The sequence below is a fragment of the Pagrus pagrus genome, assembly GCF_965226575.1.
Source record: "Pagrus pagrus genome assembly, chromosome: 14".
Taxonomy (NCBI): domain Eukaryota; kingdom Metazoa; phylum Chordata; class Actinopteri; order Spariformes; family Sparidae; genus Pagrus; species Pagrus pagrus.
The window spans coordinates 8556926-8572907 of record NC_140198.1 but is presented as its reverse complement, the minus strand read 5'-3'; the positions used below and the strand labels follow the sequence as shown (position 1 = coordinate 8572907).

The 15982-nt window shown below is 41.7% G+C and overlaps 2 protein-coding genes across 3 annotated transcripts; one reads left to right on the top strand and one right to left on the bottom strand.

Moving 5' to 3' along the window:
- Positions 1-5108: 5108 nt before the first annotated feature.
- Positions 5109-9907, bottom strand: slbp2 (stem-loop binding protein 2). 2 transcript variants are annotated; one of them, XM_084373157.1, is made up of 9 exons: positions 9784-9907; positions 7886-8044; positions 7555-7599; positions 7387-7467; positions 7092-7235; positions 6801-6971; positions 6336-6498; positions 6079-6208; positions 5109-5989 (listed from the first exon to the last, which is right to left on the bottom strand). In XM_084373157.1, the coding sequence occupies exons 1-9, from the start codon at positions 9834-9836 to the stop codon at positions 5925-5927; spliced, it is 1011 nt and encodes a 336-aa protein (XP_084229283.1). In that variant the 5' UTR covers positions 9837-9907; the 3' UTR covers positions 5109-5924. The 2 variants fall into 2 exon arrangements, with proteins under 2 accessions (XP_084229283.1, XP_084229282.1); XM_084373156.1 differs by having other exon boundaries at positions 7555-7635; positions 9784-9905.
- A 616-nt stretch (positions 9908-10523) lies between these two features.
- zmat2 (zinc finger, matrin-type 2) lies at positions 10524-13563 on the top strand. The gene is made up of 6 exons (XM_084373158.1): positions 10524-10637; positions 11347-11446; positions 11871-11994; positions 12115-12188; positions 12277-12422; positions 12530-13563. Exons 1-6 carry the CDS (start codon positions 10620-10622, stop codon positions 12671-12673), a joined length of 606 nt encoding a protein of 201 aa, XP_084229284.1. The 5' UTR covers positions 10524-10619; the 3' UTR covers positions 12674-13563.
- The last annotated feature ends 2419 nt before the right edge of the window (positions 13564-15982 follow it).

Sequence of the window (15982 nt, the reverse complement as noted above, 5' to 3'; positions counted from 1 at the left end):
TCAAAAGTGTATTTAAACACGAGGAGTACTAAGACATTTTCTGTATTTACCAGACTGTTCTACGTGTTATAATATTTGTCTTTACACACTTAGTATATATTACTGATGATTATTTCTCAAAAAACTCATTGTGTTAATATTTTGTGAAAGTACCTATAGTCATCCCTACAATATTGTCGTTGTATCGATATCAAGGTATTTGGTCAAAAATGTCATTGCAATCCTAGCATTTAGGTTCTTTTGAAGGTATTTCAAAATATATATTGTGTATCACCATGTAACCTAAAAATTTTAAAGTATTATTTTATGGCCATATCACTGCAGCTCTACGAGGAGACAGCACTAAAAAAAAAAGGGCACAGAGTGTGATTGAAAAATCATTGGATTCAGCATTTTCTACTAAGAATATACTGAGAAATATCAGCAGGAGATTCACTAATGAATATGTTGATCAGCATCTCTGCCTGGCTGTTTAAAGACTTGATTACACAATGAAGGCATCGCGTTCAGACATATTTAGAACGTAAACATAATTTGATCAATCCATCTTATTTCTGGGCCTGTTGCATATCTGGCAACCGACTCTTTCAGACTTAGTATCGGACATCTTTCTCCTGGTAAAAATACACAGCCACAGCTTTGATGTGTGGTAACCTGATGAAACAAATACATTTAGGCATATGCACAATGCTTACGAGCTATATCAGGTAAAATCATGAACGTCTGAACTACAGTTTGACCTCTTCAAGATGACAGAGTCCAAAGATCAGCTGGTAAAGCTGGAAGGATACCTTCAGGTCAGTTGTTGTTGTGCTTTAGTCACACAGGTACCTGGGGGCTTTTGGGGGCCCCAGAGGGATCCTACTGAACATGGCTGAGGTTACTGTGAGGTGTTTTAATTAAATGCCAAATACTTTTGGGATACGGACAACGTAAAACAAAATAAACACATTGAATAAAAAGAAGAGAAAACCTGGATAAGCTAGCTGATAACCCACTACGAAGCATTTATTATGTCAGTTGATACTCTGACAACAACAAAATACAATTCATCACATTACCACAAACCAACTGTCAGACAGTGGCCCTGAGGTTTTTGGGATCCTGAGACAGTTGCCCAGATGCGTCCACTTAATAAGCAGACAGGGTCACATGGAGATTGTTGTAATTGAAGTAGTGATTGTTGTTGAAGTATTTGTAATAAAATGAAAACATGCCATTTGTGTTAGCACTGCTGAGATCAGTCGATTAATCGATTGAAAGAAAATGCACTATTATGATGACTCAAATTAATTGGATGGTTCCAGCTTCTCAAATCTCAAACGTGAGAATTTTCTACCTTTTCTTGAATATCTTTTGAGTTTTGGACTGCTGGACTGACAAAACAAGACATGTGAAGACATCACACTGGGAAACTGTGACATTTTTCACAGTTTTCTGATTCATCTAGACGAAACAAATAATCAAGAGAATAATCAGAAGATTAACTGATGATGAATCGTGGTAGTGATAATGATGATGTTCCTGGTCAAGGCTGCAACTGACAAATATATTCATTTCTAGTTAATTTCATGATTGTTATGAATCAATTAACCCTTTTGGTCTCTGAAATACTAAAAAAAGACATGTACAGATGTGTTATTTTGCTGGACCAACAGCAAAAACCCCTAAGACATCCAATTTAGATGATAAAGAGTGAGAAGAGCAGGAAATCTGGGACGTTGGAGGAGCCAACACCTGAACTGTTAGGCACCTTAAAAACTAAATGAGACTAAACTATTAAAATAATGTATTAAATCTCTTTCTTTGGACTAACTGATGATTCAGCTGGTCATTGCAGCTCTGAACATCATTGTGGTAGTAATGACAATGATAACTATTTTCTAAATTCTCCATTAAATTGAAAGATAAAAATGAAATTGTTATTTCTCAAAGCCAAAAAGGTGACATCTTCACATTGTGAGTTTTGTGTAGCCAATGGTGCTAAAACCCAAAGAGATTCATTGTATTATCATGAAGATAGGAAAAACACATCCGAGAGGCTGAAATGTTTCATACTTCATCCAGAAAAACTGAGAAATAATCGAGTATCAAAATAGCTGGTTTGTTTCTCTGTTGCTAACCTAACCTATGAATAGACTCATAATTTCAGTTCTCTATTCTTATTTTTATACATCTGTAATATAGACCAGGCTTAATATAAAATCCTTTTAAACATCTCGACTGTCTCGCTCAGTAAAGTCTGGCAATGCATCAGCTTCTATTACTGATGGAGTCACGAGAATTTTGGCTCCTGGTACAAATGAGGTCAGGGGCCACAAACAGTCCAGACCCTGATTGTACACCCTCCTTATTTTGATGTGGCTGGAGTCGCAGTGTTAATCAGGCTCGAGTTAAACACGTGGTTTGTTGTGGTTAAATAATGGCACTCAGTGTTTGGTGATGACAGGCTGTCCCTGGCAGCGGAGGCCATTGTGCAGCCTGAGCAGAGCCGCCTCTCTGATGCCGGACTGACTGAGGCCGCTGGGCATCTCCGGCTTGCTGCTAGCTTGTGGCTAACAGATCCCATTGTTTTCAATGAGGGATGCTAACACACACATATAGTGGTATTCCCATTTGAGTGTGGAATAAGTGTGGGAATGTCACAATGAGATTTGGACATAAACTCAGCGCAGAAAAATAAAACAATTCACATTGTCGTGTTAATGCAGCCGGTTACATCTCCGAGCGAGCTAAGCGCCGCCGTGCAGCTCAACATCACCTGAACAGTTAGCTTGCTATAAATAATATGTCATCTCGTTATTACTTTCAAGGTCGGCACAATAAATTCAGCCATTTTGCTCACTGAAACAAATCGGCTGGTTGAAGATTGCGCCTCCCGCACAGCCTCGCTGCCTCCGGGGGCTCCGGCTGGTCTGCTCCGCGGGTCTGCGGGGCTAATAGGGAGCTACGCTGGCCGCCTGGCTGCATCCAGGGGCAGCAGCTAGCTAACGGTAGCTAACTGACCTGCCCAGCGCTAGCTAGCTGGGTAGCAGCGTTAGCCGCGGTGATTTCACAAACAAACCCGCTGCATATCGGAGGGGATGTGCTCGTTTGTTGTCCCTCCTCCAGCCTTGTGCTGAGAGAGGTTACTTCTGAATAAACCCGAATGCCTCGCAGGCTAATTCACAGCCGGAATCTGCGGGCGAACAATAATAATAGCGGTGATGATAATAACGTCTGGCCGGCCTGTGAGCTCTCCGAGCAGCGTGAGAGGAGGAAAACACGGCGGGATGCTGCGGGATGGATCAACCCCGGGACTAGCTAGCTACCACAGACAGCGAACCAACCAAACAAACGGTCGTTTTTTTGTTTTTTTTCGCTCACTCGCAGCCGGCTGGGGCACGCTTACCTTTTGTCGGACAGCACCTCCAGGTGTCGGGGTGAAGCTGCTCCGGTGGATGCAGCGGGCGGGCGAAGACAGCGGCGGTGCTCGGTGTATTGACCCAGTATTATTAAAGAGCAGAACACACCGCTCCGCCTGCCGCCTGCCGCCGCCGCTGTCAGCACCAAAACCGACCACAATGAATTAAAGTCTGGATTTAACCGCACACCGCGGGCACCGCAGGGTCCGGGGCACACTTAAACATCGGCTACAATCAATGTCCAGTGTCTCGATATTATTAAAAACATAATAATAGAGGATCTGCGTGCACACGCCCGTGAGCGGCAGGCATTCATAAATAACATTTACGGTGCCAGGCAGGAGGAGGAGGGGCGGCGCTACACCTCATCACCAGCACCTGCCGCTTACACTTTATATTTCATCTTTATCTCACCCTCACGCCGACAAACAGCCCGTTCTCAAAGCAGAAATATAACAGGAGTATATTTAAAAAATCAGCAAATGTGAGAATAAGCCGTGAAATGGTGAAGCATCATGGGAGTTGTAGTTCAGACCCTGATCACGGCGGCTTGTTTACAGCAGCAGATCTGCGGGTCTGATGCGGCCCGTGTCAAGTCATTCCTGCTGTTGTTATTTTTATTATCCAGATGTTCAGCAGAGGAGTGTGTGAGCACTGCGGTTAAAGGACAAATGCACACAAACTGATGATTTAGCGTCAGTTGAGGCTGATGCAGCAGCAGCAGCAGCAGCAGCGCACCGTGTGGACGGAGGAGACTCCTTCATCCTCCCCATCATCAGCTCAGATAACCTCACATGTACTCCAGCCTGCTCCTTCAATCATTGCAGTGTAACTAAGTACATTTACTCAAGTACAAATTCAAGGCAGGCCACGAAAACATTAAGATTTTTTACACAAAGGCTTATAAAATGACCCTTTCTTATAAATTAAACTACCCAACAGTCTATACAAGGACAGCTAACACTCAAAAATCGATTGATCAATAAGTCGATTGAAAATAAATTAATTGGCTCACGTCATTTTTCATGTAAAACATTTCATTTTTCCAGTTAAGGCTGCGACTAACAGTTATTTTCATCGTCGATTAATCTGCTGATTATTTTCTTGATTAATCAGTTGTTTGGTCCATAAACAGAAAAAGCAGAAAATGGCTCAGGATGAAGCCTCAGATGTCTTGTTTGGTGCTCAACCCAAAGATATTCAGTTTACCGTCATAGAGGAGTGAAGAAACCAGAACATATTCACATTTAAGCAGCTGACATCAGAACATTTTGAGGGTTTTTTCCTACTAATACTTGACAAGTAATCAATTATTGTAATAATATGATTGTACGTGTGATAATGTTGAGGTTTGGACTGAACATGTTCAATCCAGGACTTTGACTTGTAACGGTATATTTTTTTTAATGTATAATTAAAAGTACTTTTACTTCAGTAAAGGATCTGAATACTTCCTCCTCTACACCATCTTTAATTACTTTAAATTTCTAATATTGGTTTGGGACAGAGGTTAAATATCTTGTAAATTTGAGTCTGCTGAAAAAAAACTTCTATCAACTTCTATCAAATAAAAAATTACAAACTATATTACTCATGAAACATTTATTAACAAAATGAATAATAGTTTATTCACTGCGATAAATGCCACATATCAAACAACTTGAAATATCCTAAAAAGAAATAATATCAATGAGTAGCTCAGACTGAATTTATAACACTTTATTTACATCTTTATTAATCACATCTTTCAGCGTTGCTCTTGAATTTCAAGCAGCACAAAAATGACAAAATTGAGAAACACAAAAAGTAAAAAGAAATCTCACAACACAAAGCGACAGCCTTTTCTCCTCCATTAATCAGGATTTTGTTTTTGAGAAAAAACATGGAGGTAGAGAGAGAGAGGAGGAGCTGGAGCCTGATCCAGACAGACAGCAGAGCATGAAGGTGATGGTGGACCAAAGACAACAACAACAAACAGCCTCCAGAGAGGCAATAAAGTGACAAACAAAACGAGATGAACAGACAAAATAAAGTGACTTCAAGTACAAATAATTAGCAGCTTTTCCTCCAGTGCGGGTTCAAAATAAAACATGATGCCGGTGAGAAGAAGTGCTCCATCTGATGACGTTCAACATAAATATATAAAGTGCACACTATGGTACCATGCTCAGGGTCAAAGTGTTCAGCTGTCAGACCTGTGATGCGTTCAAGAGCAGCCGGGAAAACGCAGACATTTCCAGGGCTGAAGGAGAGAGGAGGGTGCTTCCTCTCAGCACTCCTCCCAGAAGAGATCCTGGAGGGGGTGGATGTAACTCTGATCAAAAGACTAATCACATCCCTGCTGTCGTTATCTTAAAAAGACAAATGGACACCGGAAACCACACACACACACACGTTACTCCGACACACTCAGGATCAACTAATCAAGGTCCAGACGATGATGGTGACGAGTGAGGAGTTAAAGACGCTGACAGACGACTGAACCTTGTGTGTTTCGGACAGGTGGAGACTCGGTGATGATCAGTACGGATTCCACAAGAGCTGGTCGGAAAACACAGGAACCTGCTGGTCATCAGAGCCGAAGTCTAAAGAGAAAAAAAACAGGAACAGTGAGATGAAATCTGTGCAAACAAGCTGTTGGATTGCCATGGTAACACCTGACCTGTGACCTCACCTCGGGCGTCATCGGCCTCCAGCAGGACGCGGAGCCAGTCGGTCATGTTGTCGTTGGTGGTCAGCTGACTCCTGAAGGAGTGGCTCAGGCCGGGTGGAGGACGGAGAGGCCGGTGGCTTCCCTCCACCTCCTGGTGAGAAGAAACGAGATCAAAACTGATCAATAGACAGAACATCGCAAATTAACCCATCAAAATGAATAAAACTGAAGACAAACTGGTCATTAAGTGCATTAATTGTTAAGTTTTGCTATGGTACCTGTGAGGGTGGACTGTTCCAGGGTCCAGGCAGCTCCAGCGACGTCACATCCGACAGAGGAGACACAGAGGAGGCTTTGGAGGCTGCTGGAGTCTCCTTCTCTCTCTGCTTGTCTCCTCCATCCTCACAAAGGTCAGAGGTCATCTTCGCCAGTTGGTTCTGCCTGCAAAAATGTCCTCATGAAATCTGGCTAAAAAGGTTCAGAGTATAGTTTTCAGAGCTTTTCACAAAGCGGCAGAGAAACTTTTACTAAAGAACTGATGACAAGAAGTGCGCCACCTACAGCGGTTTGTTTTGTGTAGAAAAGTATGAAACAATTTGAAAAATTACAACTTTTGACCATTGTTTAGGCAAAACCACAAGTTTCTCCAAGTTTTATATCACAATAATCTGAAGAAGAAGAAGAAGAAGAAGAAGAAGAAGAAGAAGAAGCATCTCCAGCATCGTTGCATTGCTTCCACCTACAGTTGCTCCACTGGGTCCTGTGTGTCGGCGGTGTCCGGCTGGGTGTCGGTCGGAGGGTCCCACAGGTGCAGCGCTCGCCTCCACAGACGCACCTGCATATCCCAGGAGCGCCGACTGTACTTCCTGTACTTGTTGGGAGTGGACGGGTGGAGCTTAGGATCCCGCAGGTGTCTAAGAAAGAGAGATCAGAGTTTAAAACGCAGATACACCTCATTTACCGAGTATCCGTTGGTTCTTTTACCAAGGAATTACCAAGACTTTGTGTATTCAGACTCAGCTGCGTTTTCTCACCTGGGGATTTGCTGCAGGTAGTTCTGGTATCCGCTGGTGTTTTTGCCGTATTGGATCTGTTTCTGCCGCCGCTTCAGAACCGCAGCGTTGGTCTCTGTGTTCGCCGGGTCCGGGAGGCGGGGGTAGCAGCGACCGAGGGGAGGCCTGCAAGGACATGGACCAGATAGGGGCTTGATTAACTATAAAAGGCACCCTGTGGAGCTTCTGAGCCACTCGTCTTTCTCCCCCAACTTGTTTTTAATCGTTTGGTTAGGAGAAAGGTTCAGCTGAGCAGCAGTTTTCAGAGTGTACTGACCTCTTATTGTCCAGATCGTCGGTCCCCACAGCCACACTGCTGGTCGACACTTTGAGGATGCAGCGCTCGAGGATGGACGACCTGAAAGACCGACAGACGGGGAACAGGATCAATGACATCATCATCTGAATATAGTTACAGATCTGAAAATGAAATCAGTTGTTGAACCTGCGAGGTTTGTTGCTGGCAGCTCTCTCTCTTCCTCGCAGGCCGCTGGCAGGAGGAGGAGACGGGATTGGAGAGACGTTACTATGAACAAGTTATCAGAAATCAATGAGTGTTCGGAGGTAGAGAACAGTCTCTGGTCAGTGATTTTAATCCCGTCTGGAGCTCTTATATGAGTCATGTCTCACCACAGTCTCAGTAAAAGTCTTAAAGTATCTGATATTAAACGAACAGATGAGAACACGTTTCACAAACTTCTTTAGTAAAAGTGTCTCAGCAGCTTCCTGATCTTGATAGAAGATCCTGTGCTTGCGTCTCCAGGTGCGTTTCTCACCTGACCAGGCTGTCGTAGACGGAGCTGCAGCCAGGGAGGAGCCACGGCTCAGGGGCGGAGCATCCAGAGGTGACGGCCAGCAGCGGGTCGGGGAGGCCGTTCCACACAGCCGCCGACCAGCCCTTCACACAAACACACGACCACGGGCTGAAACATAAGCTGAGGACAACAAACATCAACATGACATCTGTTCATAATGATAAACAACCGTCGTATCCACTGTACACACTGAGCCAGAGTGCTAATGACTCCTGTAGTGTGTTTAGACTCAAACAGGACAGCGTGCAGACTAAATATGTAAATAGAGGAGCTGCTCACAGCTGGAAAAATACAAATGGTACACGAAAACATTTTAATCTGGTTCAACTTAAAAAGGTTTCTCTGCAGACTTAAACAAGAGCCAACTGACATGAGGTTTGGTAATTAGTTCAAAGTCATCATGAGTCTGAAAAACAAACTCAATAAAATCATTAAAGTATTAAGTTGAATCAAAGGCTGTTCAGTCATAACAACAAACTTCCTGAACAGTCACTTCTTCATTTGATATCAAGATGTTCCAGCTGTAGTCGCTGCTGTTGGAGTCGTAAAGTAAACATGGAAAGTTACTCCTGACAAGCTAGAAGTTTACTGGATGTAGTCTTCAGATCTTTACTTACAAAAGGATGTGCTATACCACATTGTGAAAGTGCTCTTCTACAAATAAAGTAGTTTAAGTATAAAAGTATAAAGACCTTGATTATTTATTTATTTAAACTTAAGTGCAGTAGATTTCGGACATTGAGAGTGTGAATTAAAGATGGCAGACAGTTTTAAAATGATGCATTCAGTTTATAAACAGTCAGATGAGCTCTGATGTCACCGTGAAATGTCTGATGAGCTGATTAAAAATATAGAAAACAGGTTTTTTTTTAGTGGGTTTAAATTTCAGGTTATCTCAAGAGTTTACAGGATCAAAGACATTATTTAACCACATGTCATTTTCTTGTAACATTTATTGTTAAAGTCTATCATATCCAGATTTTTCCATTATAATTTCAGTCTCTGATTTTGACCAGACATTTATTATGGATATAAATCTGAGAAAAGTACATATAAGCTACACGTCCTGTTTCAGACTACTTATATAAGTAAATACATATTGAGTGTTTGTGTGTGAATACGTAACCTTTAAATCTTCAGATCATCACTCACGTTTATCAGGACATTGGACACTTTTAATTAAAGTTCTTCAAACATTTTAGATGCAAACTAATGCTAACTAACTATATGCACCTTAATGTGTAGACTCATTTATTATACATTTACATAAAAGCTTTATTAAAACAATTCTCAGGCACTTCCTGTTCTTGGCGGGACCGCTTTTACTTTGAAAGGCAGCGACAGGAAGTGTGAAGTTTACCTCCACCATTTAACCTGATGCGTCCGTTTAATCATTTTACATTTAGTTATTTGTGCACTTTAGAGGCATGTTAGACTTCTTGATTTGGTATATTTTAACCACAAACATTAATTTTTTTGACGCTATACCCTGCATCTATTTAAATCAATCTCATAAATTACATTATGAAGACTTTTATTTATTTTACCCTGTAAACGTGCAGGTGTTTGAGGTGTTTTACAGCCCTCAGTTCTGCCTGCAGGCACTTAACAACTCACCTTCTGCTGCTTGTAAAGTTTAATGACTGCGAGTGTGAACACATGGTGACACCTGAACAAAAGATAACCTTTGCTATCCTCTAGATTCACCTGGACGGACAGAGAGTCAGTATCCCCGGTGGAAAAGACGCTTTCATTGTAAAACTAGATATGTGCGTGTATCCCGGGTATTTGTCGGGACAGGTGACCCGGGTTGTGTAGATAAAATGTTGAATATCTAGTGTCTTCCTGGCTGTTGTTACCTGGAGGAGAGCAGCGGGCTCTGAGCTGCCGTTTCCACTCCGCTGGTTGACATTTTTTTGCAGTTTGAGTTTGGCGCCTTCGCTTCAGACGGACAGACGCCATTGTTCCGCTTTCACAGCTTTTTAATGAGCCGCACCTGAGGGGGAGGGGGCGGGGCCTGCTGCAGCCGCCGCACGCTTCACCTGGGCGCCCGCATCCGGCCCGGTGAGAAGGTGGGCAGGTGATGGAGGAGGAAGGACGGTCAGTAACCTCAGTAACCTTTTGTTGCCGGCTGCCTTTCTTGAGGTTTTGACTGCAGGAGTTTACTTGTAATGGAGGAAAAGATGTTGATGTTGTAATTGTTCACAGTTAATCAGATTTTCTACATGAAAAATGAAAGATATGGGCTAAAGTAGCATAAAATGGAAATACTCAAAGTACAAGTAGCTGGAAAATAAACACAGTATCTACAGTATGCATTATTTTGATTTCTCATGCATCATTTAAACACGTTCATAGTGTTTGTTTCAGTCATTATTTTTCATTAAATGATTAGATTTGCTTTGTTTTAGCATGTTAAGCTTTTGAAATAGTCTGATTTCAGTCATTCTGCATCATTGTTGTATATTGTAGCCTTTATATAATATTGTTGTTTCTGTCAGATTGTTGTTGTTAGTTGGTGTTTCTGTTTATTACAGAGAAGATAAAAACACATCGTCTCCACCAGCTGATAATCGGTGAGCCTCGGCGTTGTCCTCCCTGTCACTGCCTCTCCGCACCAGCAGGCGGCGGTGTTCACTTGTTAAAGACCAACTCTGATTTTACGACAGCCGTATTTTGTGACTGAGTAAACAAGATGGCGTCAGGCAGTGGGGTAAGTTCCTTATCTGAGCTCGGTTTTTGTGTTAAAAATGTACAATTGCTCGATTTTTTTCGTGACTTTAATTGCAGCCATGATGTGTTTGTTTAACAGAGATGCTAACGGCTGAGACTGAATCTGTTCAACGTGTTTAAAAACCGTCTCAAACGCCGACTCGTTAGCTAGCAGCTAACTGACTAGCTAGCCAACTTGGTCCAATCAAAACAAAGTACACATTTCCGGTTATATTTCAATTCTGCCGACGTTTTCTTCACGTTATTATGCTGCCTTATTGAACACTTGACTGTCAGTTTGTTTATTTTTGTCCGCCAACATCGTTGAAATACAATGAAACGCTGCTACATGTTAGCCTGTGTTCCGCTAGCACCTACAACAATGAGATTTCCGGCCATATACCTCCAGAATAAAAGCGTCATCATCACAATCACATTAACAGAAAACTCACATTTCAGATTAAATATACTTTTTTCCATCTGTGTTGACAAATGCCTGCTATCAAGACATAAAGCAGAGCAAGATCATACTGCATGTACATAACGTGTATAGTTAGGAAGTACAAGTTGAACGTTGACAAAATAAAATCCCGTTACATACGACTGCAACTATTATTTACACTGTCAATTGCTGTGTGTTTTCTATGACGCAACATGTTTGTTTAATTAAAACTTTCTCCTGACTCTTTGTTTTCTTTTTCTTCTTCTAGTCCAGTAAGAATGACTTCCGTCGGAAGTGGGACAAAGACGAGTATGAAAATCTTGCTCAGAAACGACTGGCTGAGGAGAGAGACAGAGAGAGGAGAGATGGTGAGAAGATAAAACATAGAAATGTGGCATCACTCTTACAGGAAATGGTTAATTGAGAGGAAATAGATGTGCCATAATTTGTTAAAATGTCTGTTTTTTCCGGCGTCATACTTGTCTTCCTGTACTCAACTCTTCCTCCCCCTTTTTTGTCTCTTGTACACATGGGAATACTTGATGTAAATGTATGTTTTCCTTTAATTTGCTATATTTACTATTGTTTTTCAAAGCTGTCTTTCAAAAACAAACAACAAAAAACAAATGGTGTGTCACTCCAAAGTTTAGAACTAAAACAGTTGATTAAGCCTGAATCCTCATGTCGGAGAAATCAAAACAACAGTTGTGGAGATGGAAAATGAACATTGTTTAACTTATAATCATTAGTAGTTTTCTCCATTGACTGACAGATTTCTTCTCGCTCTCTCAGGGAAAGTCGCTCCGCCAGTCAAGCGGGACCTCCTGCGTCACAGAGACTACAAGGTGGACCTGGAGTCCAAACTGGGGAAGACCATCGTCATCACAAAGACCACTCCTCAGGCTGAGATGGGCGGGTACGAAGAGTTTCATCCTTACTGAATCTGATGCTGTCACCAGTACCAGATTTGATGTCACTGTTTGACATCTTAACTTTTAGCCTTGTTCTGATTGGCTGTTGTCTTCTTCTCTTCCAGTTATTACTGCAATGTCTGTGACTGTGTAGTGAAAGACTCCATCAACTTCCTGGATCACATCAACGGGAAGAAACGTGAGTTTACATCGATGAAGTCACTGTGATGATAAACTAGTTTACTGTCAGTATACAAGTGTGTGTAACACTGTGTGTGTGTGAGCAGATCAGAGGAACCTGGGGATGTCGATGAGAGTCGAGCGCTCGTCTCTGGATCAGGTGAAGAAACGTTTCGAGGTGAACAAGAAGAAGATGGAGGAGAAGCAGAAGGAGTACGACTTTGAGGAGCGCATGAAGGAGCTGCGGGAGGAGGTGAGGAGGGAGGGGACACGCTGCCTGCTGGACAAGAAGTGATGATGCTCTGAGTGTTGTGTTTTCATGATTAACCATTGAAACGTTTCCTGTTTTTTTTCCCTCAGGAGGAGAAGGCGAAGGCCTACAAGAAGGAGAAGCAGAAGGAGAGGAAGCGTCGGGCAGAGGACGACGTGGACTTTGAGGAGGACGATGAGATGGCAGCTGTGATGGGTTTTTCAGGCTTTGGCTCATCCAAGAAGAGTCACTGACGCTCTGCAGCTCGACGTCACCATGAGGACCACCACGCACCAGGACAGGAAACTGGTTTACACTCCGCCCCCCTCCGTATGCTGGAGTTTTGGACCAGAATGAGACTGTAAACACTGGAAGGAGGAGTCCTGCTGCAGCCTGCAGACATTATTCCACAGACCGGGTTCAGACTGTAAAACCGGAGAAAATTATTTCTTTTATATCTACGACCAGGCTCTTATTTCGGTAGTTTCATGCATCACTCTGTCAGTTCTGATGAGATTTAATTCAGCAGCTTCCTGTCAGAAAAAGTTTTTTTTCTTTTAAATAAACACAGCAGGTCACAGGTTAGACAGTCAGACAGGACTTGTGGTTTGGATTTTAATGTAAAGGTTCAGTTTTCAGTCCGAAGCAAAGCTGCTGAACGAAAAGCTTAAAAATAATGGGACGATGGACAAAAATGAGACCAAAAAAAGCTGCAAAAGTTCCCTTTTGTCAGTAAGCAGTCTGACTGCGACACGTTAAAGGTCATGCAAGTTATTAATTAAAAACACAAGCGGAAACTGTTTTAGCTTTTCATACAAAATACATTTAAATAAGTTAAAGATTCTTGTCTGAATCAAAAATACAATTGTAGTTGGTTGAAAACTAAATTTTGGATATCAAGAATTTAAGCGTCTACTTTGGACATGAATTGGGTGAAATTAAAAGTACTTAAGAGTTTCTGATAAGAACTGAATTGAATTTTAACTTGTTAAATCTTCTACTTTTGAGGTCAAGAAGAAAGAAAAGCTCAAACAACTGCAGTAGTTAGTTTTATTGTTGACGTGTCAGAACTTCTCTGTTGTATCAGGATACAGTTTGTTGGAGAAATTCAGATTGTAATAAACACACTGATTTTTCTTTCTAATTGGTCGTTCTCCAATTTATCAGCTGCTCGACGCTGGTTGTGTCAGTGAACGCATCACCAAAACAGGCTGGAGGAGAAAAGCGGCGCTCAAATGACGTAGAGTACGTTCACCAGCAGGAGACGAGGTCGGTGTTTAAAATATAAACGTTAACAAAGTCGCATCACAACTATTCACGAGCCGATTCTGTGTTTTATGAAACGAATAAATGACATCAACACTTTCACTGGCAATATACAATATTTTTGCTTTAGCGTATCACTGAAGTAAATGTTGACTTGTAACGGATGTAAAATAATGAAACCAGATCAGCTGCAAACTGCTCCTCCGTGGGTGGGTCACGGTCCGATGGAGCCAACAGAACCATGTCTGCATGGAGAAGTGATCCGAGGCCCTCAAAACCAGACGTTCTTCTTCCACTGGTTGCATCTTGACATCCTGTCCATGCAAATCACAAACGCAATCAGTGTCAAGGGACTTTGACTTCGTGTGGATGGAACGGAGACAGCTCTCACTTTGGTTTAAATAAGGATCTGATGAGCCCGGTATCTTGTACTCCCTCAAGTAGTGTCTTGTATTGTCGGTCCAAACCACAAAATATTCAGTTTAAAGTCATTTCAGACCAAAAACAGCAGCACAACCGTACATTTATGAAGCTGTAAGCATCAAATATTTGACATTTTTGCATGAAAATGACTCAAAATAATCGATTTGTGTTTAAGTTGACTGACTGTTTCAGCTCTAGTTTGCATGCATGTATAATATAACTGAGATGCAACCAGACGGGTTTTCTTTTCTTTCAGCTGTTCTGGTTGTGAAAGAAGTTGTGCTGTTGTTGGCTGGTGCTGCAACTTGAAACTTGAGTTTGATGAACAGGAAGAAGAAGAGGAAGTTTGTAATCTTTCCTCTAAACACTCGACTGGACTGAGGCGCCTGCGGCACATCGTACAGATGCACCGCATGAACACGAAGTACTCTCACTGAAACGTAGTCAGAGCATTTTCTGTCCACGGAGAGAAAAACAAACAAACTCATCAGTTTCATTTGTTCAGTTTGTCTCATTTATTGAGATCAACATCCTGTGTTTAGGAATAATTTACAGTGTCACAGCTCCAGAGGACGAGTGAGAGGGTTAGTTGTGACTTTAACTTCATGTCAGTTACCATGGTAACATTATCCTGCCTGCTGGCATATTTTCTTTATAAGAGCCCAAACAAGTTTCTGTCTGACATAATGTTTCGTTTCCTCATTCATACAGTCAATATCAAAGCTCACAGGACCACAGTGGCACTTAAGTAACTCTGAGGTACTTCACTTGCATATTTCCATTTTTTTAAACATTCCCAGAGCGCAGTGACGTCTTCAGACCGCTTCTTTTGTCCAACCAACAGTCCAAAACCCAAAGACTCTTCATTTACTGTCATAAATGACAAAGAAAAAGCAGCAAGTCCTCACATTTAAGAAGCTGCAAACAGAAAATGACATGTTTGCTTTATAAACAACCAAAACGATCAATTCATTATTAAAATAGTTGGCAACTAATTTTCTTTCAGTTGATTGATGGACTTGTAGTTGCAGCTCGTGAAGATTAAACCAGGTGTGTGAGCTCTTACAATCATTTGGGATCAATAATAGAGCTTTTTGTTTAAACATGTCTGAAATGTAACAGAGACCGTTTCCTCTAAACTTCTCACAACTGTTGAAAATGATCTAATATTTACTAATATTAATACTTCAAACTGACTCCACCTGGAGCAGCTACAACAGTAAAATGCTGCTCAAACATGGATGCATCAGCATTAACAATGTCAATTATTGCATCAGTCACAGGGGGACAGATCTGTGCAAGTATATTAACTACATTTAGTCTCTTTCATTGACTGTGAGGAGATTCAGCAAAGTGAACTCTTACAAAGTATTATTGACAAGTTGTGAAACTGTGTCTGTGATCCACACAATTGGCAGAATAATTGTGGGCAATGTGTCTGCAAACCACAGGTGTGTTGCAACCTTACTGTCTTTTTTTTCAATTTCATGTTGTCACAACACTGGGCTCATGATCTAGTTAGATTTAGGCACAACATACTTGGTTAGGGTTTGAAAAAAATGTTTTGGCTTAAAATACCTGGTTTTGTCACCTCGAACACTTCTGGAAAATGTCCATTATCTTTTGTTTGCACACTTTTTTTGCACGGCAGCTTGAACAGTGGACCGTCCTTTGCTTCTCATTGGTCTCTCCAGGCTGTCTGTCACTACATAGCCTAAAAATGTTGCGGTATAATTTTAAGGCCGTACACGCACAAGATAAAACGTGTCACCTCATGGGAAGTTTGGGGCTTCACAGCTCTGAGTCGTGCAGACTGTAAGAAGCTGTAATGTTTGAGAATTTCGACTCTATAAGAAATAAACGCAGGATTTAGT